At 44.3% G+C, this 27,580-nt stretch overlaps 2 protein-coding genes across 3 annotated transcripts; both read left to right on the top strand.

The window, feature by feature from the left end:
- The first annotated feature begins 1,695 nt into the window (after positions 1-1,695).
- Positions 1,696-6,497, top strand: TMEM38A (transmembrane protein 38A). Of its 2 annotated transcripts, XM_009335306.1 has the most exons (6): positions 1,696-1,777; positions 2,149-2,305; positions 2,879-3,063; positions 3,707-3,794; positions 3,910-4,027; positions 4,343-6,497. In XM_009335306.1, exons 2-6 carry the CDS (start codon positions 2,160-2,162, stop codon positions 4,562-4,564), a joined length of 759 nt encoding a protein of 252 aa, XP_009333581.1. In that variant the 5' UTR covers positions 1,696-1,777; positions 2,149-2,159; the 3' UTR covers positions 4,565-6,497. The 2 variants fall into 2 exon arrangements, with proteins under 2 accessions (XP_009333581.1, XP_009333582.1); XM_009335307.1 differs by lacking the exon at positions 1,696-1,777 and having other exon boundaries at positions 2,147-2,305.
- A 5,249-nt stretch (positions 6,498-11,746) lies between these two features.
- Positions 11,747-27,198, top strand: NWD1 (NACHT and WD repeat domain containing 1). The gene is given in 24 exon segments (XM_009318419.1): positions 11,747-11,855; positions 13,271-13,332; positions 14,032-14,129; positions 15,785-15,905; positions 16,534-16,748; positions 17,701-17,791; positions 17,971-18,443; positions 18,847-19,050; positions 19,220-19,379; positions 19,862-19,979; positions 20,454-20,537; positions 20,540-20,596; positions 21,183-21,380; positions 21,819-21,932; positions 22,117-22,319; positions 22,456-22,731; positions 23,052-23,142; positions 23,541-23,695; positions 24,393-24,596; positions 24,598-24,667; positions 25,040-25,514; positions 25,516-25,592; positions 26,327-26,413; positions 26,909-27,198. Coding segments are annotated over 24 exon segments (4,032 nt in total).
- Positions 27,199-27,580: the final 382 nt, after the last annotated feature.

The raw sequence follows: 27,580 nt of genomic DNA, 5'->3' as shown, positions 1-27,580 counted from the left end.
TCGGAAATAGCCCCGTCAGTCAGCGCCGGGGGCGGTCCGGGCCGAGCGGGGTTGGGGTTAAACCGCTTTTTAACGGGCGGTGAATGACACGGGTTGGGGAAGAGCAGGAACGCTCGTGTCATGTTTTCTGAGGCACAAACCCGACGGTTTCTGTGCGCGGACAGGTAATCCGGCCTGCCTGGTCCGCACCTCTCGGCTGTCGCTGTAGGCAGCCGCGGTGCCGTGTGTGACAGCGCTCAGGGCTCAGAGCCTTGCTGCACTGCTTCTTTCAGAGGTTCTGACACGTGTCGAAATATGAAGCAGAAAAAAACCAAGAACTAGTCCCTCCGATTTTGAAAATTAATCTTGCATCTTATTTAAGATTGGATTCCAACCACATTGAAGTATTTCAGTTCAGTCACTTCTTTGCTGCTATCCCAGGACTTAGTGTTACGTTTCTGTCCAGTTGTTTGGCTTTTCTATTTTTGTGGCAATACTCTCCTCCTATTTATATACAAAAAGGCTGTAAGTAAAACCCTGGGTTTTTCCCACCTTCCAGACCATGCTGTAATCTGTTCTCAGGCACCCTAACTGACCCTGTTTTGCTTGTTCCCCTGGGCTTATCTTGCAAAGATCGATAGATCTGCATCTTAGCTTTCGCTTCCTGCGCTGTTGCAGTCTGACTGTGCCTTGGTCTTTTCCGAATGCCATCTTCTCTGTGTATTTTTGATAGCGTGTGCACTCTTCATGCTCTGTTTTGAGCGGTTTCAGTGTAACTGCCCGATGACTGAGGAGAAACACACACACACGCCCACTTTGGTATGATTTTTAAATCCTCCAGTTGTGAGATCTCCGGGCTGTACAGTCTACATACTGTTCTATTTAAACTCCGTGTAAACAGAGGTGCTGGGTTTTTGAGGCCCGATCACTTAGGCTGTCTTCCAGCATTAAGTCCTGAATGGAACAGTTAACGGGCAACCCTTATGAAAATAGCTTTTAAAAATATGTAAGCCCAGTAATCCACTTGGACTGGATAAGGCTGGGGTGTACTTTTCACTAGATTCCTACATTACGTCATCCCACAGCTCCTATGCTGAAGACTGGTGTCAGGACAGTAATGTCCTGTTTCCTCCTTGGAGACAGCATGGCTTCATGGAGCCAAAGCAAAACAAGTGTTACTAAATTTAAGCCTCAAGCTAAACTTCAGGTTCGTATAGAACCAGCTTCGTATTGTGGCTGTTGCAGCTGTCTCGCTTCCACTGTGTTCTCAGCTGGTTCAAATGTCTTTGAGGGTGGAAGAGTATGAGCAGTCATAGTTTTAGCGTATGCTGATTCACTTACTGCTATTTAAGGTAGGCCACTGTTAGTAACGTTGATGTAACATTTTAGCATTCTCTCTTTTGACTGCCTGTTTGGTATCTGAAGTGCTGCACAAAGGACTCTGGAGCAGTTTAAGGTGATGAAACAATCTTAGAGAATTGATGTTCTTGAGAGACTTCCTTGAAGAAGTACAGAGGTGGATGAAAATGGCCAGAGGAATAAAAAAAAGGCAATAGAAGGTTGTGGGAGGAGACCATAACATATTACCAAATAGTGACACTGTTTTAATATCTAGTTGTATTTTCAAAGGGCATTTCCAAACTAGTACAGGAGCAGGGAAGAATCCTCAAATCCTCTTCTTTCAAATAAAGATTAAGAATTATTGTTCTATTTTTACAGGTTATCTTATGAATGAAAGAGCTGAACAGATTGTTCATGAATTCTAGAGGGCACCTAGGTTGAAGCAATGGAGAGAATGGTACTAGTATGCATTTTATTTTTAGACTGTAAAAAGACATTGATTTCAAGGGGAAAATTGTTCTTTCTGATTGCAGTAAGTAGCAGCAAATACAGGAGATAAACTCTTAGCCAATTCGTAAACTTCTAATGACTCAGTTCATTTGAAACCTTACGGGGGGGCTGCAAGCTATGATCACACACACCATTTCTTGACAATATCTGGCACATGTTCAGGCTTCACAGAAGACACATTTTTGTATTTTGCTTTGCAAGCACTTTTCTTTGACTTACTTTGTTGGAGAACATGCACCGCAAGCCTCTTTCTTAGAGGGTCTTGAAATTTCTGCTTATTTGCTGAATCCGTCTTCTCATTTAGAATTTGCTTCACAGGAGCCGTGGAGATGTCTCGTAGGAGCCCTTTTGCCTCCTGGCTTTGTGCTATGCTCCACTGCTTCGGAAGTTACATACTTGCTGATCTGTTACTTGGAGAATCGCCTATTGATTACTTCAGTAATAACTCCAGTGTCATCCTGGCCACAGCAGTCTGGTGAGTCTTCTGCACTTCACCTGATTTATTAAGCATGAGACACCGCTGGCTGTGTACAAAACCATCTGGTGTGAAGGGAGGTATTCTGTTTGTGTGACACGTGTATTATCTTGTGTGGATTAACTGGGGAAAGAAGAGGTGGGGTGAGGTAGTCTTTGAGTCCTTTGTATTCCTAGATCTAGTTTCCAGTTTCTCTGACCAGTTGTCTAACGCTTTGATTATATGGGTTGGGTCCAGTCCAATCGCCGGGCATTTCTATTCATAGCTGCCGCAGCTGAACTGTGGCCAAACCGCAAAAGCAGCATGCGCTGCACTGATACCACATATAGTAGAGGAGTGGCACACACTGAAGATTTGGGGGCATTTTATTCATTGTGTAAGTGAAATGGGCACAAATTAACCGGTTACTCCAAGTTTAATGTCCTCGGTGCGTATGGGTTGTATGTGCTTGAACCAGTATTTCCTTCTCCCTGATGTAATTCAGGCAAACACCACAGTACTCTTAATCCTCTCTATACGTCCCAGATCAGGACAAACAAATGGGTCCTTAAACTCTTTGTGTTTTTTTTCCAGGTATTTGATATTCTTCTGTCCCATGAACCTCTTCTACAAGTGCGTTAGCTTTCTGCCTATGAAGCTCATCTTTGTGGCAATGAAGGAGGTGGTCAGAGTTCGCAAAATTGCGGCTGGGGTCCACCATGCTCATCACCGTTACCACCACGGGTGGTTCATTATGATGGCTACTGGATGGGTCAAAGGTGAAACGTGAGATACTCCTAACGCAGCAGGGAGGCACCCAGCCCTGTGGGGAGGGACGGGAGAGTCTGTGAGTGAAGCTTAAGGTGACCGCATCAGCCGGTGCTGACCAGCAGGCTGGTCAGTGGATGTGGTCAGCTGGCTTCAATCAATCAAGTTCCCTAGAACACAGGTATTTAGTCATACTTGCGGAATGGTTGTCAGTTGAGTCATCATCTAACTTTAATGGAGGCGTGAAGAACTGGAGTCACTATGAAATATGGGTGTAGAATTCAGGAATTCTTCATTCTTTCTCCTGTGTTCTACGGTCTCTGGCCTCACCCCTATCTTTTCAGGGGGGTTCTATCAGTGTTGAAACAGCCCAGTCAGTTTTCCTTTAGCTTTTGTTTGGAGCAAGCATTTCAGTATCACTAAATGGAACAGAGGCAAATGCCCTTTCCCTGCATCAGGAAACACTTTATAGAAAGTCTAGAAAGCGTTTGCCCTGCTCTGTTGTTTTAGGCTAACTTCTATTAAATTTGGGAAGAATGTCATGAACCTTTTGTTCCCCTTAGGTTATCCTTATCCCTTGGGGATCTGGAAAAGACAGCTCTCTGCTCTCTGCTGGTGTGGCAGTTCTAGCTGTTCACTTTTACTGTTTCACAGGTTCTGGTGTTGCCTTGATGTCTAACTTCGAGCAACTGCTGCGTGGGGTCTGGAAGCCAGAAACAAACGAAATTCTTCGTATGTCCTTGTAAGTAGGTAGCCTGTAAATTCTCTGTAAGACCAAAAATGGAATTTAAAGAACCATTCAGGACTGGATGCAAACGATGCAAACCTCCTAGAAAACTTCTGTATTTCTCTTCTAGCCCTACAAAGGCTAGTCTGTATGGCACAGTCCTCTTCACTCTGCAACAAACTCGCTGGCTCCCTATCTCTGAAGCCAACCTCATCTTCTTTTTCACCATGTTCATGATAGTTTGCAAGGTAAGTTTACAGCAGGTTTGCTGCTAACAAATCTACAGAACCAGAGAAAGGGCACAGACTTAAACTGGGGGTGTTCACCTTCCTAAGCCACTATTGAAGGCATTGGCTGTACGTACCAGGAAAGATCTGCTCTGGAAATTGTAGGCTAAATTCTCCATCGTATAGGCAGTATGGTAGAAGATCCTTGTGATATAGCCCTGAGTCATGTAGCAATAGGGACTTCTATCTGGGGTAAGTGGAATGCTCCTTACTAGTTAGTATTTCATAGCTGGTGCATGTGATCTTTAACTTTAAGTATTCACTGTTGCATGGCAGGTTTTCATGACGGCAACTCACTCTCACGCCTCACCTTTTGCTCCAGTGGAAAGCTTCATCTGCCCAGTTTTCTTTGGCTCTGTTTCCAGCGGACACACTAGTGATCATCACGATCAGCATGGGGCCTCCCATGAGGTTTCCCATCCTCCGCCTCCTCCTGCAAAGTCAAAAGAGGAGCTAAATGAAGGCACAAGGAAACGGAAAGCAAAAAAAGCTGAATAAAAAACCACCACACAGTAAACAGGCCAAGAAAATTCTTCCAGAGCCGAGTCTCAAAGCCACCTGTGACCTCCTTTATCCTCCAGTCCTTCTCTCTCAGACTCCAGAGGAGAGGTGGAAGCCAGGACGCTGCCAGGCGGGTCCTTGAATTTCATTTGTGCTCTCTGTGCTGCTGCTTGCTTCTTGGTCTCAGTCTCTCTATTCTGATCATATTTTCAGGGATTTGTAGATCTGTGCCAGGATGATAAGTGAGTGCCAGTTCCCAAGCTGTCAGCAATTATGATGCAGCATTTTCCATTGATGTAAAATCTTTCACTGTGTTTATTTATGAATGGAGGTAATGGTTTGTGCTCCTGCAACTCCTAAGTTCCTTTGAGTTTTCACTGACCTTTTTGATGTCTACCAAGACAACAAACTGTTTAGACACAATCAATGTGGAAATTGGATTTCATACTCAAGGAAATTAAATGGTCTCGTATGAGCCTGATCTAATTTTTCCTAGCTCCCACATCTGCCATATCTCCAATTAATGTGACATTTTATATGCAATAAGGACATCGACTCTGGTGTCCTAGCCAAACTCTGTTTCTCTCACCTAAGTTCCTTCTGATTCTTAATGGATAGAACACGTCACTCTCTTAACTAAGTCTGTGTCTGCAAGAGCTTTGAAGCTGTGAAATGCTCCGAGTGCTATGTATTGGTATTGTTATTATTCTAAACTGTTGTGTAGCGTTGCTGCACATTGCTAACAATAGTGTGTCCCACCTCAAACCTGATCATATTTAACTAGGGAAGAAGCATAGTTCTGGTTTGTTTGTAATCCTGTGGGATACAAGAAGGGTGTGTGAGTGTAAATAAGTATTTATTACTATTTATTTATAATTGCTGGGGCACCTAATTCATGGACCCGAAACTGGCTTTTTTAAAATGTTGCATCTTTATATAGAGAATTGGATACTTCTAAGTATCTCCTAAGCCCACAGCTACACGCTGGTTTGTGCCTGAAGCAGGGATTCTGGTGTGCTGAAGGACAGCCTGAACACTCTCACTGGATGCAGGAATGAACATTTCCTATATTCTTAAATTAAGATATAAAGGCTGAAGAAGTGGATTTCACACCAGCTGATTAACACTGCTTCAAAGGACTGATAAAAGCACACCAGCTGAAGATATTGACTATCCTTTGCAGGTCCCTTTCAGCCGGACTGCTGGTCTGTGAAAGCAGCTTGTGCCCAAGGAGTGAAGAATATGAAATGCCTTGCATGGCTCAGGGAGGAGTCTGTCAGTTCGTTCATGTTCTACTTAGTGAATACTGGCTTTTAGGCTAGTTTTAAGCTGTTCTTATAACCGATTTTGTTCTTAAAAGTGTCATCTTAAGCATTGCACCCAAAAGGCCAGAACTCATTCCGAAGCTTTTATAATCACCAAGGGCTGGGATCGCTGCGTTAAGATGGCATGCATGGGGATGTAGCACTGGGCTGTCAGTTAAGCAGCATGTTGCCATCCCTAGCAATAAGGTTTGCTGCTGTCATCTTGCAACTGGGAATATGAGGTTTTAAGAAAAGGAGGATTTAAGAAAAGCTTTTTTTTTTTTTTTGGTGTCCCTGTTCAAAATTGAAATTGATGGTTCATTAAAAAAAATAATCAAGATTTCTTGTATACAACCAGATGAAAGCCAGTACAAAAAGTCAAATGATTTGTGGGTTTTGATAGTGCCTTAATTTTGTGAGTTTCCCTCCCCTTCAGTAGAAAACAGGAATTGTACCTGACAGCTCAACCGTATGGTTTTGCAGATGCTGGTCTACTGAAACCTGATGTATCACTAGCATGCACAAGACTATAAATGTTTTATGACATGTCTGATTCAAGGGGAATTTTGTTTTATAAAAGCCGTCAACAAATAAAAATTGTGAAGTGACTCTGATTGTCCACTGGCATTTGAGGAAATACGCGTGTTTCTTTTACTCTTGCCAGCCTCAGAAGCCACACGCACCTTGATCTACTGACAAAATGGTTCTAACTGAAGAGAGAGATCAAACTTTGATTATGTCCTACAAGTATGCCTGAGCATGTTATATATGGAAATAACACGGTAAAAGGTCCATTGCTTTTGTTGCATTTGTAGTGTTGTCGTCCAAGCAGACCTTCTGACAGGGAGGGAAATAAGGAAACTAACTTCCTTTGGTGTTTATACCAGTTGACTCTGTCTTTCCTTTTGTCGCTATGAGAGGAAGGAGGACATTCATCTGGGACAGGTAAATATACACACGCGCATACAACCACACACACACAATTCTAGCATATTTATATGGAGTTTCAGTATTTCTATTTAAAACTGAAAAAACCCCAAAATGCTTTGAATGAGTGTGAATATTTATTTAGCATGGTACTGTTAGCTGCTGCTCTGCTTTCTAAGTGCCAGAGTCCTTGCTCTTTGAAGTCTTTTGGACTGAGTCAAATCATAAGCTACTAACCAAGAACAGATAGGAGAAGTATTCCAAGAGATGTTAAAATTAAAGCTCTGTATGCCTTTGAAGTACCTTATCTGGAAAGGGATTAGTACTGAGAAGACAACTGCCGTAAAGAAGAGTCACAAGTTTCATTTAGTGAGGCCTTTCATAGTGAGAGATAGGGAACCTTTCTTGAATTTCCATGGCTCAGCACTGGTGGTCTTTGGTACAATTTCAGACAGGCATCCTTCATCCCAAGAAGCAAAGATGGATCTTTCAAAAAGCAGCATATTTTAACCATTGCTGCAGGGACACAGGGTTCTACAGGGCTGCTTCTACACTTCTGGGAAGCCCTAATTTACCTGTACATATGCTTCTTCCTTAGGAGTCTGCTCCAACCATAATGAAAACGGTAGCTGGGCATTTCCTAGAGGGATGGAGTAACTTGCTTCCGTGGCACAGAGATGGGAGTGATGAGGAAAACACGATGCAGTCAATCTACCTGGCTCACTAAATGAGGACCTATTTAGCCCCTGCAAAGGGCTATTTATTTTCTGAAGGGTTTTACTTGTCTCCCCCCAGATCTAACTCTTTTAAAATGTTTATTAATGCTCCTTAATTTATCATCAGAGCAGTTGAGAATACAAATTGCATGGGAGTGTGGGATTTAAAGTCTCTGTATGACCCAACCAATGGAAAGAGGGTCAGTGCAAGCCTTACGCATATTAAAAAAAAAAGTCCAGAAAAAAGCACTAGAATGTTTCAGGTGGTTTAACCATTCTCCTCTCCCGTGATATCCATTTCGGTGTTATGAACAAATTTTGCTCAGGACCTGGACAGAGCAATAAACAAGAGCAGGTTGATGAGAGTAGGTATTTCAAGTGCTTTGAAAAATCCTACGATGTCTCAAGAGTCCCATGCTGTGCTGTTCCCAGCTCCAAACTCTGCTGCAGCACAGGGTAGGAGAGAAGCATGCCAGGGCTTAGACTTCCACGGGACAGACGTCATTCCCTCCAAAGATGTTCTGATCTGATAACTCCTGATACTAACTCCAGTGAGATGTAGCTAAATTTAGCAATAGGTTTAATCCTCAAAGAGGCCCTAGTTGCCTGATGGAAAAAGCAAAGTGTTTCAGTTGCTGCTCTCGGCATTTCTTGTTGACACGTTTCCCTTTTCTGTTACACAGTGCGAGCCAAACCCAGTGTCTTCAGCTTTTTCATTGTTGCAGATCAGCTTCACAGACAGGGAAAGCTCTACAGCCCTTACTGTGTTTGTAGGAAAAAAAAACAACCCATAGGATAATTTTACAGAAAACACTAATAATTTTTCACAGTAAATGAACTGAAGTAAAAAAAAAAAGGGAGGCCAAAGGAAAGAATTTCTATACTGAAAAGCTTATGTGAGAAAGGGCAAAGCCAATACAATAGAGCACCAAGCTAGAGCAACCAGTGTTCTTGTTTTCCCCTTTTCCTTTTATTATTAATGACAGCATGTACATTCTTCCACATTTTGTCCAAAGAGTAACCAAATTATATAATCCAGCTAAGCGGAAAGACCCAGAAGGTAAAGATGGATGTTACCTTGGCCATCTCCTGAGCAACAGAGAAGTTGTTCTTTTAACACTTGCCAGGTGATTAGCTGCCAAATGCCTGCTTCTTTTTCCTGCAGCCTATTTCATGGCTGTATGGTGCTTTAAAGGTATAAAGCACTAGATCAGTGCTGAGAGTGTCAATCCAAATAGCACATAGGACACATAGGAGCATTAAAAATTACAGCTTTATGCATTTCACAGTAGCACATCTTTATTTGGGCCCTTAGCTATAATTGTCTGCTTTACAGTTCTTGTGCTATTGACCTAACTGCTTACCATAAGACGCAAGACCGAGGATTATATGGAAAGTAAGGCTGGCATAGCATGGCATTTCCTATGACCTGAGATACCCAGCTTTTTGCTGCAGCAAAGATTTTTCCCTCAAGATATTTTAGTTCTTTGCCAAAATAATGAGAAATCAGAATATACATCAATAAAAGATTTTCTAGAAAGCTCACAAAGGTAGTTTGGATTTGGTACAAGCTTCTTCCATTTCTACTAGGAAGACAGGACACTGACAAGGCAAACTACTAGCAATGGAGAAAACACATCGTCGATACCAAAGTGGAGACAGTCTCTCTGCACACAGAGGGTTGATATTTGCCTCTTTAGGATGCTCTCACTATTGGCCCCAAGGAGATCTGGTTTGTCCCGTGTGCACATCCACAGTAAGGAAAGGCCAATTAAAGGGGTTTGGATTTCATCAGACACCAACAATGTGGTTCTTACTTGGTAAACACCCACAAAATTACCTCCCAGCTAAGAATTTAATCCTGCTCTCATGTGGTCTGTAAACGCAGCAGTCTGTGAGCAAGCTGTTGGGGGATGATGGCTCACGGAACAGACAGACGGTGAGAAAACAAGTTCCCTATCATGCCAGAGCCCACGCTGCCATCGTGACTCACAGTTGCTACTCACTTCAGCTCTGTGATGACATTTCTGACAAAAAGGAGATGTTGATAGTGCTAAGATCAACATTCATGAGTATCTTTGAGTCTGGTCTCTCTTTTACACTTTTGCATTTGCATCTTTCGCACATTATCCCTAGAAAAAATGTACCATTTATAATATTTGCTATCATGACTCTTATCTGTTTCCTTTATGTTCCAAAAGAGAATTTGGGGAGGAAATTTTTTTAGAGAGCTTGCAAACTGTAACCTTTTAGGAAGAATCAGTGTGAGATAAGTGATTTCATCTTAGCTTTAGGGTACAGGTAGGCTATAGATGTGGAATGCAGGAAAACAGGTCTGAGATGTTTAGAGGCTTGAACATTTTTATAGCCTGAGGAAATCCAGAATGTCCCTGGGAAAGATTTGGTTGGTTGACTTTGTTTGGTTTTGATCTGCAAATTACAGAAAGCTCACCAGAAACCGTAACACACGTGCTGAATTCCTGCAGAAAGCACGCTGCTGCTTTTCCAATTATCCCAGCCCCTGATGCTTCTCAGTCGAGCTGGCAGATCTTGACTTTCCAAAAAAAGATCTGCTAGTTGAGGACTTCTGGTCCCACTGCAACCAACTGCTTGAATCAGTGAGTGAGCTAATTTTCTTTGATTTGTTAGTGACAAGAATTGGTGTAATCAGTAATAATGACAGGTATATGCAGCGAGATGCATATAGCACATCACAGATTGCAGTGCCTTGAAGAACAGTCTAAAAATCCATGACTTCAGAGTCCTAATGTTGGCTTAAATTAGATTTAGACTAATGTAGGCTAAACCCTAATGTAGGCTCTCTGTAATGTTTGTCTCTTAAGGTAAGATGCTTCGTCTCCCTGCCTGTTGATTTATGATAGGTTAGGATGTCGGTTAATCTCTTCTTATTTGACTAGATGACTGTGGAGATTAATCAAGTATTGTCTGCAAAAGGAACCCATAAATACAGATTACTAATTTTTCTTTAATTATTCCTCTGTATGACAGAGGGATACAGAGGGAGTACAGACAAGGATAGACACCAGCCTCTTAAATCTCATTTCATGAGGGAAACAGAAAAACCACAGCAGCTGCTCTGGCTGATACTGGTTGTCTCTGACATGCTCAGTTCAGTTTCCTGGAAAAGGCAAAAAGCCACAGAAATAATAGATTGTGGTCTCCTGTGAGAAAATGGGGAACCAGAAAGTGGTTCCAAGTGAGTGAATCTGCTTGGCTGGTACAGCACCACCTCTGTTTCCACAGGACATGAAGAAAGCAGCATTTCTTATGGGAAAAGCTATACTGAACAAATACAGAAACACATATTGAAACAAACTGAAATAGCAACATGCTGTGAATATTGGAAAACAGACCAGCGTGGAAGACAGACATTGAAAAGCATGTTCTGTGAACATGAGGTGGAGACACCTATTCTACTAGGGCCTGTGCCGAGATGGTTGCACCAGTTACCTTCTCTCCCTGTGCATTCCAAGGGCATTTGGACAAAGATGTTATTTTCCCACTTGTTCTCTGTTGACAGCTGCAGTTTCCTGCCTTTGAGCTTGTAAATTATTATATTTTTCTTTCTACCTTTTCCCATGTGCTGCTCTTTTGGGAATGGTACTCCAGTCCAAACGTAGCCATAAAGTAGTAAATATTTATTGTGCACAGCTTAAAAACCTTTTAGTAAATTCACTCTTGCACAGCTTGACAGAAGGCAAATAGCGACAGGGCATAGGCATACTCCCTGGGTATTAAGAAACCTACTTTAAATGGCTGAGAGTGCCTGAACCATAAATGATACTAGTACTGGTAGGCTTACCTGATGCTAAAATACACAGAAGAGTATTTCTAAAATAGTCAGGGGTAGCGAACAAAGGGACCTCAGGTGTATAGCAGCTGACAGGGAGCACATTTAGTGCCTTAGAAAGAGACCCTGGGGATTCTGCCCAAGCGACAAACACCAGTTGCTATAGAGATAGCTGTCCTCTTCAAATACAGCTGGATCGCTCCAGGATGCAGTGAAGTTTCACTGCATCTCAGTGCAGACAGTCAACCATCTCCTACTGTCCCTGTCAAAGTAGCTGAAATTTCCCCAGGCTTTCCTTTAAAGAAGGAGCAAGCCAGCTTTCTGGAGAGAGGCACCACTGACTGGTGTTCATTGCCATTAGTCATCTCCTCTCTAACGAGCAGTCTCTGCTGAGGCGAACTCAGGGAGTCCAGAGAGCAGCATGAGCTTCAGTCCTGATACACGCCGGGATCTTCTCTATGGGAGGATGGTTCCTCTTCCTTTCCAGCCCTCCAGCCTGGTCTGAGTCTTCATCAGCTCACTATTTTCAGGTAAATAAGCTGAAAAGTCCTGAAGCGGCTGAATGCATCAGGCACTCTCTCTGCTAGTTTGCAAAGTGTTACAACGCGGTGAGACTACTGTGCTTAGCAGAGAAGCTGTAAGCTTGCAGCTTCATTTGAAAGTGAAGATGCCCATAATCTGCTGCATTTTGTATACAGCTTTATTCTGTCACACCCAATTTGCACTTAGAACATGTCAGAGATGGCAGAATCTGCATTAGTTCAGGAGCTAATGGCGTTTGCAGCGAAGCCAAATTCAGCCTCAGCACTACTGTGCAATAATAGCTCAGTGCAGCGCAATGCCTGTCTGCACACAAGACAGCAAAACTCTCAGGCTTTCTTTGAAACCCTGGGCAACACACATTTGATTCCCATCCACCACTGTAAGAGCAAGAAATATTTGTGAAGAACTTCTCTTCTTGGAGAACATCCAAATATTTCCCACTTCCTCTGCTTACTGGGACACAGTTGCCAGACTAAGCTCCTAAAGTGGTAACTGGCAAGTGGGTAGCAATGACTCAGATTTTCAGGAATTACAAAACTCAGATTTCCCTTCTCTGAAAATCTTTCACTCTGTCTCCATTTTTAAATAAGAAAACATAGGCTTAGATGGGCTCTCAATTCCGCAAGAAGTGCCTTCCAAAGAAAGAAAATGCTGCAGCATCTCTTCCAGTAGGAGATAACACGATGAATATGCTGTTTGGACAGTGAGGTGTTCCCAGCCTAAGCAGATAGGTCAGCATTTACAGAAACGGTTACAGCTGCAGTTTCTGGAAGGAATGTGTGAGAACTGCAGACAATCTGAAATTAGTGGGCGTATAAAGACACAGCTAGTGTTAAGATTTTACCTACAACACCTGTCCAAGTTGTGGTAGACCTCATGTATTTCCAAGAACAGTTTTGGGATGAAGGATGTGACGTGACTGGATTTTCACCAAAAGACAGGGTTATAAGTTAAACCCGCTCTCTCACTGTCAAGTTTGGAATTCACGTGGGCTGGAGTGTAAAGCAATACATGGATTTCCCGATACTGCAACCTTGGTGAAAGCTAATGAATCATTCCAGGGGTATTATGCTAGGAGTGCTTGCTCTCTGTTGGACAGCAGGGCAGACATGATAATTCCTAATTCAAGGGAGCCCTTTCCTCATCTGATGCTGGCACAGACTTCATTAGTGATCACTTTTCACTTAGAACAGTCCCAAGGAAAGCTGCAGATACAGCCATTCCCCATCCTAATTTTAGCATTCCCTCTTGTACTATATCACACGATTATGTAGTGCCATGAATGTCTACATGATTTTGGGGAGAGAATATTCCAGTTCTGAAGAAATTATAATCTCATGTGGTAAAACATATGTAAGGAGAAAAATGACCTTTATATTCCCCATGACTTTTAATTTTGCAGGTGTGAAAAGTATCCATGAATATAAGACCTATGTATCAGTGAACAGGAGAGGGTGCATGCATGTGGGCGCTGGGAGTGAGCACTCATGCTTGTGTTCATGTGCATATATGTGCTTACCTTTTCTCCTACTTGCTTTGTCTTCTTAATTTATCTTAAATTTACCTAGTTTGTTGTTTGATTTAATTCAGTGAATATGTCACTTAAAAGGTGTCACAAAGATTTTTCTAGAAAGTGGTAATCTCTCTTGTAAAAAGCACAGCAGGGGAAGGGGCCATAAAAATTTCACAGACTTGACTCTGTATGAAAAGATTCCCTGTGGGTAGAATTGCCTTTTAGTGTGGCTATTTATCACTGCTCAGATGGCCAACAGTGTGGCTGAGTGGTCTTAAAATAGGATGGAGGGTTTGCCGCAGCAAGATGCAAGACAGACATTTTTCTGGATCAATGCTGCTGTACTGTATTCTATAACTATGCAATCCAAAATTTCCTGATCCAGAGTTTTCATATTAGCAAATAAAAACACAGTGTGACAAGCCAGTATAGAACCTTGAAAATGCACTCGCATTGGTAATGTAGTAACGTGGGCACAAGCCTGCAGACATCTGGAAACCACAGTTTTACAAGACTTAACCACAATGTCATCTATATGAAACTCAACACAGATTAGATGATAGCAACACAAACTGCATTTTCAGTGCAAAGTCTAAAACGACAAGTAGACAACCTGGCTCCAAATTCCTAACTTCTGTTGTGCTGCACAGATCCTTCCACGCAGGCATGGCTCAGAAAGAGACACCCTCCTGGAGAAAGCATACCCAGAAGCGCAGGCCTTCTGCCAGAAGCATGGCCTAATTTTGAGGTAAATCACTTCTCTCCTGTCTATCCTGCCCAAAGGCCATCAAAATGTGTGGGATGGAGGAAAAAAAACCCAAATGCTCGTAAGTTTTCCACCTCCTTAGAAGCCTCCTAAGAGTCAAATACTGCTGTATCGATTTCCTAGAACTTTTGGATAAAGTATATTTGTATGCTTGAGTTGTATGGATTTCAGTGCAGAGTTAGGTGGCTAATCATCTTCAAGCACCTGGACGTGAGGGTTTACATCATCCTTTTGTTTCTATATTCAATTGGAAAAAACGTTCCATGTATAAATTCCACTGGATATACTTCAGGGGTAGTTGAACTAGTCCTAATTATATTAATTTGCACAGAACTTCTAGCATAAAAGGGGCTATTGAAATGTTTAGGATCCTTATCTTCTATGATAGAAGATAGGCTTGAAATGTTGCAGCGAATAACCTACAGTCTTGTGGTTCCTTGTACTGAAAAACTAAGTTGTTTACTTGGTCATCCATGGTCCAAATCCCTAAGTCTTTCACAGGAGATTTTGAATATCTCAGTGTCTCTCATAGAGTTCCCGTAATTAAAGTTGCATACCACTAGTGTTCAGACTGATCTAAAAATTAAACGTGATAGAACAACTTAATTTTCCCATGTCACTGTTTTTATGATAGTACTGACTAGTCTAAGAACCTTAAAAAAAATATTTTTGTGCTGGTAATTGACTTGAAATGGGGTATTTCTGAGCTTGTAGACCCTGATCACAGACACACACAACTCTGGAGGAAATTGAAGCCGTCAGAAACTGTCAGGCGGTCCCACCTTCATTGCAAGTGCTAGCACTGCTGTGCATACTCAATCCCTATGGCTAAAGTGAGACATACAGGGCAGGCCACACGTGCTCAGAAAGTCTACTGGACAATTAAGGTGGTTTTCAAAAGTAATTAGCCTGCCTGAGCAGCTTCACAAATCAGCTAGCTGATGGGGCTGAGATGTCAATAGCTGCCAGTAGTCCCTAAAAGACAAAAGGAGCCCTGACAGGCACACACATATAAGTCCAGCCCTGAACACAGAGTCTCTCTGGAGCAGAAGGTAACAGGGGTTGTGTGTATTAACTAGCAGATAGAAGAGCCAGATGGACATACACATAAGGCAAGAAGCTCTTGCTCCAAGTTTGCTTCCTGCCCAATACCTCAATATTGAGGAGGTTTTCTCAGTAACTAAGGAACAAATACAAATTCCCCACGCAAAGAACCAGAAATGAAAATGCCATAGCAACCACCAGGGACAGAGCGGGGTGTCACACTGCAAGCTGATACCTGTTCCATGCTTCTGCCCTACGCAAATCCCTCCGATCACTCCTTCTAACCACTGAAAGCTCCCCACGGCAGCAGCCCACCTCAGCTTCCTTGAAGCACTTTGGTGACAGCCCCGAACAGAAACCCACACCCAGAACTTTAAGCCTTGCAGAAGAGGAGAGGAGGCTGAGACACCTGCATAAGTGCCAGGTTGCTTCCTCAGGTTGTTTTGGTTTTAGAAAGGGAGAAAGAAAGTTTTGCTGAACAAAGAGAATAAATATGCAGTCCCAGGGGGCATAACTGAAGCCACAAGTAAATAAATAACCAATTAAGTATTTGTGCAAGTTGTGCCTGATTTCCCTCAAGACCCTTCCACCAGAAGTCAGCAACGGAAGGGAGCCTCACCACAGTGTTACTGCACCCAGGAGCTCACCATCGCTGAGCTCCCTGCAGCTCACACCTCTGTTAGCAGCGCCATATCGCACATGCAGATGGCACCAGTAGGCACTCAGGCAGTGTATTCCTCAGATTGGTTCTCAGTGTGTACCTAGAAATCTCAGTAGAGCCAGCCACAAAGGTTCGACTACTCCCTCTCCCGCTTACACCCACCAGAAGAGCACTGCTCAAGGACTACACTGTGGGTTTGCGCTCTGAGCTCATTCTGGCTGTTTCCAGACTGCATGGATACTGGATGCTGACCCTTTTCAGGATCTCCCTCCTCCCCGGCCCAGCCTTCAGTCCTAATCAAAAGTCCCCAGGCTCAGTCCTGTTCCCCTAGTTCTTCTCCACCCCAAAGCCAATCTTAGAGCACCACTGGCCAAAGTCCCCAGACCAATTCTGCTCTGTGCTTCCACTACCTCACCTCCATCACTCTCCCCCCCCTAGACACACTGTAAAGGCCTGAGGAGCAGCTGCTGTAAAGCCACTTCTCCCCGACCCCAGGCAGGCTGGGGCTCTGCCTGGCTGTCCCCATCCAACATGGAAGCCACAAGGGCGCTGTGGTTACCAGCAGGTTTTCTGAGCAGCCCTCCCTCGCAACCCTAGGTGCTAAGGCAAGCAGCCAGTCCATGTCCCAGCTGTCACTGCAGAAGCAGTGCCTGAAGGCCGGACCTTTTTTGCCTGTTGCAGGGACTCCTGGGGGACCACTGTGGGCACCAGACTGTGCCTCAGCTCATTGCGGGGAAGGAATTTGAGGCCCTAACTCTGCAGCTGTCAGGGGACTCTGCCCAGCTCCTGACACAGTGGTACCGGCGGGATGAGAACGCGCTGCCCACCTGCTACGTGCTGCAGCCGGCTGACGGGCAGGCCTGGCCTCGCCTGGAGAGACGCCTGGCCTCAGCGCTGTGCGTTGGCAGCCCAGAAGGCAGAGAGGTGCGAGCTGCTCAGCCCAGAGCAGAGGCACTGCTACAACAAATCAGGCGTGTTCTGGCAGGGCTGTAATGTCCTTCTAACCGGAGCTGTCAGGGAAGACAGCTGTTTGTTTCAAGACAACATCAGATTGTACACAACAGGAAAGATGCAGGGAAGGAAGAGACTTGCTAACTATCTGCGATAGCCCAAATCCTGAGGAGGGAGGTTGGTGCTGACTAGCGTAATACACCAGATATAAATGTTTCTCCTTTTTCCCCCCAATCTCCCTGACCACATCCAGGAGTATGCCTAGCTCAGAGGACACGGGGAATGCTGACCTCCTAGCATCATGTGAAATACAGAAGGACCAAGGGATGTCACATTAATGTTGATGGATGGCTTTTCCTGTGTTCTGTTCTGAAAGCGAATGCTCACATCTCCCGTTTTGTCTGGGTTGGTGGTTTTTTTTTTTTTATTTGTAGCGATTGAATGGGAGATTGAACAGGGTCTCCTCAATACCCAGGAGAGCAACCCAGGGGCTTTCATATTCCTCAGAGAGGTTGAGGATTCCAACAAACAAATTGGGCAATGAACAAACTGTGAGCTGAAAGAAGACAGTGAAGCAAACAGCTGCTCAGCAACCTTAAAGCAAAAATTGCAAGCCATTATCCCAAACACCTCAAAGTACACACACTGGCATACAGAAAAGACTCTGGGAACCCGCAAGCACAAGGACAATAACAAATACCTGAAAAAACTTTGTGAGCCGTTCACTGCTGTCACTAATCACCAGGTTTTAGAGAATCTTTGATACTGAGGACAGATCAGCAAGGAGCCAGGGCGACTTCTGCAGGAGCTGGGCCACCACACAGCTCTGTGCCTGAAGAACTGCAGATTTTTCTGTGGGAGACAGAATTTATTGGATAACATCTTTCACCGTATTAGGCAGAACAATAATGAAACCCACACAGCCCTCATCCATTATGGGCCACCAGGCTGTGGAAAAACAGCTGTGATGTGCAAACTATCTGAGCGGGTGCAAGCTGTTTTAGGGCAAGACACCGTAGTCATGATTCACTTACTGGGGACATCTGTCTCCAAGTGTGTTTAGCATTTGATTTGCCACCACCTCCAACCCAGACCAAACTGGCTTGCAGTGATTTAGTCTTGTTCCTTGGTAAACTCCTCCTCACTGTCTCCCATTGTGGCACACAGACACTAGTGTTGTTCTTTGACTCTGTGGAGAGATTACTTTCTGGTGATGGTGCTCACAGGTTCTACTGGCTCCCTACAGATTGCCCTCCAAAGGTCCACATCATCATTTCCATTTCCACAGCAGAGCCTGATACTCTGAAATCTCTCCAACATGCTGTGCCTGAGGCTGAAGCATACTTTGAAGTAGGACCCTTATCCTGTGAGGAAGGTGAGGAGATGCTAGAGATGCTCTTAGCATCAGACAGACGACGGCTAAACCCAGCTCAACGGGCCTATTTCTGTCAGAGCTTCCCTAGTGGTGGGCAAGCCCTGCTCTTCCATGAGGCCAGAAAACGGGCATCTTACACTTCACCTTCAGAACTAGCGTTTGCTAGCACAGCCCAGGATGCCGTGCACCATCTGTGCAAGAGACTGGAAAAGTCACATGGCACAGTCCTTGTGGTTCATGGGTTTGGCTATATTGCTTCCTCACGGTGAGTACTGCTGTATCTCCGATGGAACAGCCCATATTTCCTGCTGTTCATAGGGAATCCGACTAAATACAGCCAAAACCAGTCAAAGCTCTCAGTTCTTTGAGCCTGTGAATGTGTTCATACATATATTTAGCAAGCATAACATTCCTCTCATACCTGGCAGCCTACCTAAACTACTGTCTTGAAGGGAGATGTTCTGGGATTACAATTGATCTCCATGGCTTAGCCAGGGTCTAAGCTCTCAGCTGAGACTGCCATGTGTGCATGTGAGCTAGTGAGATTTTTGGTGACTAGTACTTTTGAACTGCCAGAAAAACCACTCACCCTCCCACTATGGATAGCAGCATAAACAGTAAGGAGGAGGATAAATAATTTCCTTTCATATATCACACTTCACTTGCAGAAATGGGCTGTCAGACATGGAGCTGAAGGACATTTTATCCCTTGACAATGAAGTTCTCTCAAACATTCACCACTGCCACCTTCCTTCAAGTAAAACTATCCTGCGCCTTCCTCCTCTCCACTGGGCACAGCTACACAGTGACATGGGAGAGTGCCTGGCAGAACGGAAGGCAGATGGCTTCACCCTTCTTTGCTTTGTACACAGGTACTTTTAGAGGGCAGAGAATGAGAAGCCAAACCTTTGAGTATGAGATGTTCCCATCCTGGGCTTTCGGGCACCCTGCCTAGACTCCTCTCCATTCTTAAACTCTGTCTAGAAAAAACCCAGCTCTAGCTCCCTGTTCCAGTACACCTAGTACTTTTTCCCTTCCCAGGCAATTTGTTGAAATGGTGCAGAATCGTTATCTGTCAAAACAAGACCGAATCAAGAGGCATTTTCTCCTGGCAGATTTCTTCAAGGGGACTTGGAGCTGGGGAATGAAGAAACCTCTTACATTGCCACACTTTAGCAGGACCTTGAATGCCGACAGGAAGGTGAGGAGTATTAGCAGGCATTTCCATACCTGTAAGCTCTGGACCAGGGCTCTGTGTCTCCAGACTGCTGGACAGGGTCTGAAATCAGAAGACAATGGAAATAATAGTAAATAACACTATTCAGCCCTTTCAACAATGACAAAGTTTTTGTTTGTTTTTTTTTTTTTTAAACAGGTATCTCCAACCAAGGAGATCTAAAGTCATTTTACAAACTCTGTCATGCAGTCTTCATATATGTAAAAGGCTACTGCAACAAGAAAGGAAGGAATTTATTATTCACATCTGCAGAAAGGCAGCCTGCCTTAGATTGTAGCAAGAGAAATTTAGAGTCATGAAAAACATTTTGTACTACCAGGAAAACAATGAAAGTCCTGGAAGTGCTGTCTAGCGTACCTTGAGATATCATCTAGCACTGAAGTTGTGAAATCAAACAGATTAATCCACAAGCCATGTCTCAAATCCACTGTTCTGGTTACTCCTAGGTAGCCCCTCAGCCTCTCTGGTTCTCTGATACTGTTGCAAATCTGAGGAAGTTGAGTGAATTGCCATTTCATTTACTTAATGCTGGATGAATTGAGGAGCTAAAACAAGATGTGCTGGGTAAGGACTGGGCAAGAGGGGGTATACAGTGCTCTGCAGAGGCATGCTTCATACCTACAGCCACAGGTAAGAATCACAACCTTTCTGCACAACATCAATAACCGCTGTGAGAAGGAAGCTTGAAAAAGAGAAATAAGCTAACTTTTACGAACTGTTATCCTAGAATTATCACCACACTCCTTTAGTAGCTGGAAGAAATGATCTAGATCCTCCAAACGCTGAGAAGAAAACCTATTAAAAAACCTAACAAATTTTAAAAAAACTACATAGAGCATTTAAGAGGCTAAAGAAGGAACTGTGACAATGCGAGCCCTCCGCTTCCTCAGCAAATGAGTCCTAGTTCCACTGCTAGTGGCTGTTAATCCTTCTATCCCCTCCTTCCCCAAAAAAGCATTTTTTTATCTCAGTCTTTTCAGAATAACTGTGCATTCTCAGGGTTGATGTTCTCTGCTTTAATAGTATTTCTTTCTGGAGGGAATATGAACTGGATCAGCTGTAAAGTAATCACCTCTGGAATAGAGAGTGTTGATGACTTTGCCATGTGTACTGAATGCATCAGCTGTCCAAACTACGCCTTGTGCAGGACACACTTCTCCTTTTGAAGCCTGCCGTCAGAGGTATACACAGCCCTGAAGGTAACAGCTATGTCAGAGTGACAGAGCGTGACGCAAGTGTTTACCAGAGGAAAGAACTGGAATTTTCCTTTCCAAGTAAAAGTACTTTTCTGAGGAATTACAACCAGTGACAGAATTCTCTGTTCTGGGATCCATCAAAAGACTCAATAAATGCCTCATTCTGGTAGGGACTCTGTATGGGAAGCTGAGGTTTCTTCTTTGCCAACAGACATTTTGTCTATTTGATCAGAGCAGTTTACCACAACCAAAGCGCCTGTTGCTCCACGTCTAGTAGAAGCACCCGTTAGCTATCTGGATTCCCTTGCAGCTTTAAAGCTAACTAGAGGAGAGGGTACACAGTGCTCCTCCTCTGTCTTCTCCCCAGAATACCCACTCCTCCCTCAGGGGAAGAATCCTGCCACACCATTACATTTGCCCATGTTTTATGCTTATATTATTCAAGTACCTGGCCAGATAAGGCCAGCTCAGTTCATTACAAACTGTACATCACATAAAATACAACTATGGTAGCTCTCACAGGCCCACCACAGTCATGTTCTAAAACACTTTTTTGTCTCTGCCCTCTTAGCAGTGAGTATAATATACACAAAAGTGTTGGCCAGGCTTCTTTTTTCCATGCCTTCTTACCCGGAGGTAATTGGGAAGCTGTGCCAGCAGTGTCTAAGCTGGTGCAGTGTCTGTCCCTATCCTGTTCTCATTCCACTCCGTGGATTTCTCCAGCCACCTAGTAGGCCCCTACACACAATGCTCACCAGATTCCTCAAAGGTAGGATTATTCCCGGGGACAGATACAGCCCAAGAATATATCTGATCATCCACCTGTTACGAATGAGATCCAAGAAACATAATAAACAGAGCAAGAAGGAGAGAACATCTATTTCTGTAGAAATACAGTTTGCCTGTGAGCTTACACAAAGGCAGGATAAAGGTCCATTTGCCTTTGTGCTCAGTCACGCACCAGTCCCATTCGCAATTGCTTCAACAAATGAGGATAAAGTGGGTCATTTTGTCGTCAGGACAACAAAAGCACGCACTGACCTAGATATGTCTGAGGGAACCTAATCTTGCTCTTGGCACAGACTATGGGGTTCAACAGTATAGGGGGGGTTCCAGTTGGGGAAACACAGCATATTAACAATCCCAAAATGTCTCTTTTCTGTCTGTGGTATCAAGAACATCCTTTCCTCTTTGTGTCTCATGGCAGCTGTCACAGTGATGGCACTTAGTTCTGATTACCGGCTGCTGGTGGCAGGTTCCCAGGATAGCTCAAAGCTTGCCTGGAATATGAAAGTTTTGGAGATGCTGCATGCCCTTCCGGGCACTCCAGTGAGCCTTCTCCACTTTTTATGGTTGGAAAGCTCTTTTCATGTCTGAAAAGAGCTCTGAGAGCTTGGCGATCCTTGAGCTGTAGGCACACAGACACCGCCCAGCTGCCAGCATTCTCCCAATTGCCGAAAGCACTGAGAATCCCTTGTTTTGTGAATCCTCATCTTATTTTATAGCTGAGGTGAGGTGTGTGAAAGTGTTTGGAAAAGGAACCCGTGCTGTTTCAGCTGCCATGGATCACATGGATCTGCGCATCTGGAATTTGATTTCTGGCAGAGCAAGGTTTATTATCCAAGATACACATATCGAAGAACAGCTCTCACATGACCTTCATGTGGATGAGTGGCACATGATTATATATTCTTCCTCAGATACAAAGGTATGGCCAGTCTTTAACTTAAAGCGTGCTGAAAGAACAAGAACTTTAGAAGTTACAGTCACAATCACGAAGGTTGTAGACAGAAAAGCCACCTCGGTCCTCACTACTCCTCTCTCTTTTGCCACCTCTTTACTAGGCCAATGCTTGGCACCTGGGGACAGCAGAGCTCATCTTCCAGATTTCTGGAGAGGTGTCAGCTGCATGGCTGTGTTCTGCAGCATTCAGGCCAAGGCTGGTGATTATGACTGTGTCTGAAGGAGGAACACTGAGTCCGTGGAGCAGCAGCAGCACCAGTGAGCTGAGATCTAAGTGTCAGCTATCAGGGCTGCAGGAAGAAACACCAACGTCCAGTGTTCTGATCCAGAAGCAAGGGAAGATGATAGTGGGATTTAGCGGGGGATCTCTATCCATGGTAGACACCTATCTGTTCAACGTTCTTATAACATTTCTTGTATTTTCTTATAATATCCAGAGGTTTGCTGAGCCAGGTAACACATCTGGTAACCAGCGGGCCCTCCTTCTCCATTCTGAATAGAGCATCCTCCTCAGACCTCCATATCCTAGTTCCCAAATGGACAAGCATAACGCTTTCTATCCTTCTGCACCTTATAGCTCTGCCCAATACCATGCGGCCAAATTAAATTTCACTGCCAATCTATCCTCTTTCCTTCACGAGACAGGCAGCTCAGCTATCCTAGCTTCATGGCTTACTCTTGCCTTACATTTGTGCAGGTCTATTCTGAGGGAAATGGTTTGCTAGAGAAGCTTCCTGGAAGGGTTTGCTTTGTGGTGGTGTCAGAAGATGAGTCCATTCTTGCTGCAGGTTCAATAGCACCCATTCCTTAGGAAAGCATTGGTAATAGGTGCTCTCCCACATGCCAAGCGTCCTTTAAAAGGGGCCAGCATGTGGAATTTCCCATTAGCCTGGCCTCATTCAACTATTGTGCTTAAGGGGATAACAAAGATGGGGTGAAATTCTCTTCACAAAGAGTCAGAATATTGCCTGTGTACCAGGAGCCCTTTTTCAAGGGAATAAGTGAGATGTAAGTAGTGAAAAAGGCTTAAGCTGTCGTGATTATTTTTTAGGGTTTCTAAGCTACCCTTTGGGCTTACCTTTAAAGAAATACAGGAATTAAATCGTATGCATAAGGACACGGTGTTGAAGGGGATTAGAGACTTCCTCGGCTCAATAAATCAATAACTAACATTTTATTGTTTTAGGCTTTGAGGAATATGTGCGAGTGTACCTGGCAGACCCAAAGGGATTCCACAGGTTCCTAGCGGCACATTTGGAACGTGAAGGAGTGGTTCATACGGCTGTTATCTCTGCTGGCAACAGCATTATTGTTACTGGTTCTCAGGCTGCATCTATCCAGGTAGGGAGGAAGGAAGGCTGGGCAACTTCCCAATCAGAAGCATCTCTTACAAATCCAGCTTACAGAATACGCCTCTGATCCAGTAAAGGGGTCGTCTTGATCCCCAGCAACCTGTCTGGGGGTTGGATTTGCAGTTCTGAACATGTTTCTAGTACTGCCACGCTTCTAAAAAGAAGATGACCACTGACCCTTCTCTTTATTGCTTCAAGCCTTTCTGTTCTCCTTTTATTTTTGACACTGAATGGAGAGCACTTTATCAATTCAGGGGGCCAGCCTCAAGCCAGTGTACGCCTCAGGCCTGAAATACTATTTCATTTCCGAAATGTTTTCAATTTGAACTCCTAAAAGCTGCCTTGTTACCCATCTGTGAGCAGGAGCCAGATGAAATACACAACATCTGGAGCACCATCTCTTGCCAAAGAAAGAGGTAAACAACCAGTACAGTCCAAAATGTGCAGGATCTAATTAGGCATCTTTCAGAGCAAAGGAAGCAAGTGGGCTGAATGGCTCCAGGTGCTTCAAACATTTGTTTTAGAGTAAGAAAGCAATGTTTTGCCTTCTAGTATTAGGATGTTATCCTTTGACTTTACTTATGTTTCTGTACAAGTTAGTTAAGGTATATTGTTTTACCTCTTAAATAGGACTAAGGAAAAAGTAGCTCAGGCACTGATGACTTCTCCCCCTCAACTTTTCCCAGGTGTGGAGTTTATCAGACCAGGGGTTGCTGACTGACGTACTGGATGGCATGGGAGCACCGGTAACACTCTTAGCCCTGTGCGACTGCACTCTGGTCCCTGTCTCCCACAGCACACTGTATCTAGGAGTGTGGAACCTCATTTACAATCATCAGCAGAAAACCTTCGCACCTATCCCAAATACAGGCTGCGCTGCACTGTCCCATGGGGGGGAACTGTGTCTATTTTACCCAAACTGAAGACACTCATAAAATCGTCATCTGGAACGCCACAGAAGGTGAACGGCATCTCAGAAATACTGCATTAAATTAAGCCTGAATACGGGGTAGGATAGAAACAAAACAACTCACAGAGGCAGCAAAAGTAGGGTTAGCTTTCTGAGCATATGACAAGTCTAGTCTGCTCCTTCCTGCTTTTTCTAAGCATGAGATTTAGGAAAAGTTGTTTCAGGCTTGGAGAGCTTTTTAATCTCCTCTCCAAAGTTTTTGTCTAGAATAGCTTATTATTATGACATGGGAAAACTGGAAAAAATGAGTAATACACAAATTATTTCACAAATAAAGAAGCCAATCGTGAGCCCCGTCTGAGGGAAGACATTCACGTGCAGCTGGAGTAAGAACAGTCTTGCTGATTTCCTTCTGTTTCACAGGTGAAGCATGTGACACACCGGACACCTCTGCCCGAGTGAGATGACTGGAACTAGCTGAGCAAAACCAGCTCCTTTTCACAGGGCTTATATCTGGAACAGTCCTTGTCTTTCCACTGAACGCCAGGCAGGATGTAGCACACATCCCACCTCCAGAGTCACAGAAACCAGTCAACGACACGGCAATCAACAAGCAGGAAAAGCAGCTTGCCATAGCATAGGATGATTTAGTCCTTGTGCTGGGCCTTATCCCTGCAGATCCACGCCCAGTGATCGACAGGCCCGCCTACACTTTTAAAACTCAGGTCCCTGGCTCTCCGATGTCCAGAGCAGCTGTCCTTGCAGATCCCAGAGTCCTCTATGGCACGACTAGCGGGGACTTACTCCGTTACGACTGCCCTCGAGCCCCAGTGTTTCCTTTGGAAGGTCACAGAAGCCAGATCACCTGTTTGGAAAGCAGCCACAGAGAGCAGCGGGCACTCTAGATCTGAAGATTCCCTGCAGTGCCTCTGGTTTTTCAGGAACACGAGATGTGCTATTATAAGATACTACAGTGGTAAGACTGTCAATAGTCGATCACTGCCCTGAGCTGTCAGGGAAGATCCAACTGACAGGATTCCCAGCTTTCAAAGAGAATACCCAAATCCTGTATGTAGCTGTGCAGACAGGCAGCAAGCTGTTCTCAGCATCTAGGTCTGATTTTAAAGCACCCTCACATCTAGATACACTATCAAGGTGTCAATGCTAAGTGAATGAGTGGTGTTAACACCAGTCTGACATTAAACGTAAGTCATAGGAGTTATATATCCACAGCTTTTTACTGCTCATTTAGCCAGTGTAAGCTAGATGACACAAATCATTGAAGAGAATGAGACTTCACAAGTTAACAATAGCAACAGAAGGGGTAAATTAGGCCAGCTCAGAAGAATCCAGTACAGGAAAAAAAAAGTGATGGAGGAGGCTGGATCAATGCTGTTCCTCTTTTACCTGACAATATACCACAGACGTGTTTGAGCTACTCCTTTCCATAGGTGGAATAGTGGGCTTTTGTACAGTCACACTAGGCTCTCCTTCCTGCACAGCTATAGAGTGCTTCAGAAGCTAGGGGCTTTCTTTTGTGATACCTCCCACTCTCCTTCCAGGATCACCCTTGTAAAAATATTTATTACCTCTATTCTTAAGCATTGAATAACCACTGAATACTCTAAGGCATCTTTACCTCAACCTGTGTTTACCAGCGTAACAATCCAACCCTAACCATCCATTTTCGGCCTACATCTCTCCTGAAAGGCATTTGCTGTGCTTGCTTCTCAGAAGATAAGGACTTGTACACTGGACCGCTGGATCAGTCCATTGCAGTCCAGGATGTTGCAAGTGGTGAGTGAAGTGCTAGCAACTACAAAAAAGTCTGTACTCCTTCCTGTATTAAATAGGCTTGTAGCATCCTTCGTGTTGCAAGAAGGGAAACATGCCATACAGCAACAGTTTGTGCAAGTATCAGAACAGAGGCGAGAATACCGAACCCAGAGGTAGTGTATTAGCATTATGACTGGAAGCTGCAATCGCAAGACTTCAGTTGGAGTATTCCAGCACATAGTAGTGAGAAATATTCTGGGGTCAAATACAGCAGCGAGCTTAAGGGCAAAGCAGGAAAGGTTTCTGTGTGTTTCTATTATGCAAATCATCTATAATGCTCTAAAGAGAAACAAGCAGCGTGGCTTATTTTTTCCCCTCTCCTCCTTGCTCTTCATGTGACTCAGTTTTACTGAGTTCAAATCGTCTGGTGACGAGGGACCATTTGAGGGAAGCACCATATTTTAAGTCCAATCCTGCTACAGAGCAAATGCTTTATTCCGAGCTTGGTTTCCGCAGGTGCCTTGCTGGCTGTACAGTGTGCATACACAACTGCTAACGGAACTGTACCAACTGCAGATGGATTTGTTGCAATAACAAAAGTTGGTTATATAATTCATGAGAAGTTTCACTGTCCTAAGACCACCCCTCCTTGGTATAACCCACTCCAGAACATCGTGGCAACAGGCACGGTAAAATACCGAAAGGAAGACGGGGAAAACTCAAGCAAGCAACAGTACAACGAAGGAAATTCTTCCGGGAGCCTGATTCATACCAGCAAGCTCTCTCAAGTCTGTTCAGTGGTGTAAAAAGCAAAGATGAAGAGGATAAACCAGCATAAACACCCAGGACTGAGCTTGGGGGTTTCTCTTTCTACCCTTTTGCCCTGGTGTCTCAGAATCACAACATTAAACGTCGCTGAAAACTCCCTCGCTGCGGTTATTTAGTCTGTTGATACCTTGGCACAATACTGCTGCTACCGAGTACCACCGTCATAACCACGTAAGAAAGGCAAATAAGAAAAACCAAAACAAAACCCCAACCCTACACCCACATTTTATCCAGCTACACCAGACCAGGCATCAGAGCTCGGTGCGGACCGTTGCTCGCCGCCCGGCCGGAGCTCAGGAGAAGCGGCCGGCGGGCACCCGGCGCTGCGACCTTCCCGCGCCCCACCTCGACGCTCCCCTT

This window comes from Pygoscelis adeliae, unplaced genomic scaffold (assembly GCF_000699105.1).
Source record: "Pygoscelis adeliae isolate BGI_AS28 unplaced genomic scaffold, ASM69910v1 Scaffold582, whole genome shotgun sequence".
NCBI classification, from domain to species: domain Eukaryota; kingdom Metazoa; phylum Chordata; class Aves; order Sphenisciformes; family Spheniscidae; genus Pygoscelis; species Pygoscelis adeliae.
Note: the sequence above shows the minus strand (reverse complement) of the source record. Positions and strands in the feature narration are given on the sequence as shown.

What these genes read in the sequence shown, in the direction of transcription:
- TMEM38A (XM_009335306.1), top strand. Translation starts at nt 2,160, where the DNA reads ATGTCTCGTAGGAGCCCTTTTGCCTCCTGGCTTTGTGCTATGCTCCAC. An exon ending in GGCTACTGGATGGGTCAAAG is followed by an intron (nt 3,064 to 3,706) that starts GTGAAACGTGAG and finishes ACTGTTTCACAG; the next exon opens with GTTCTGGTGTTGCCTTGATG. An exon ending in TGTTCATGATAGTTTGCAAG is followed by an intron (nt 4,028 to 4,342) that starts GTAAGTTTACAG and finishes GTTGCATGGCAG; the next exon opens with GTTTTCATGACGGCAACTCA.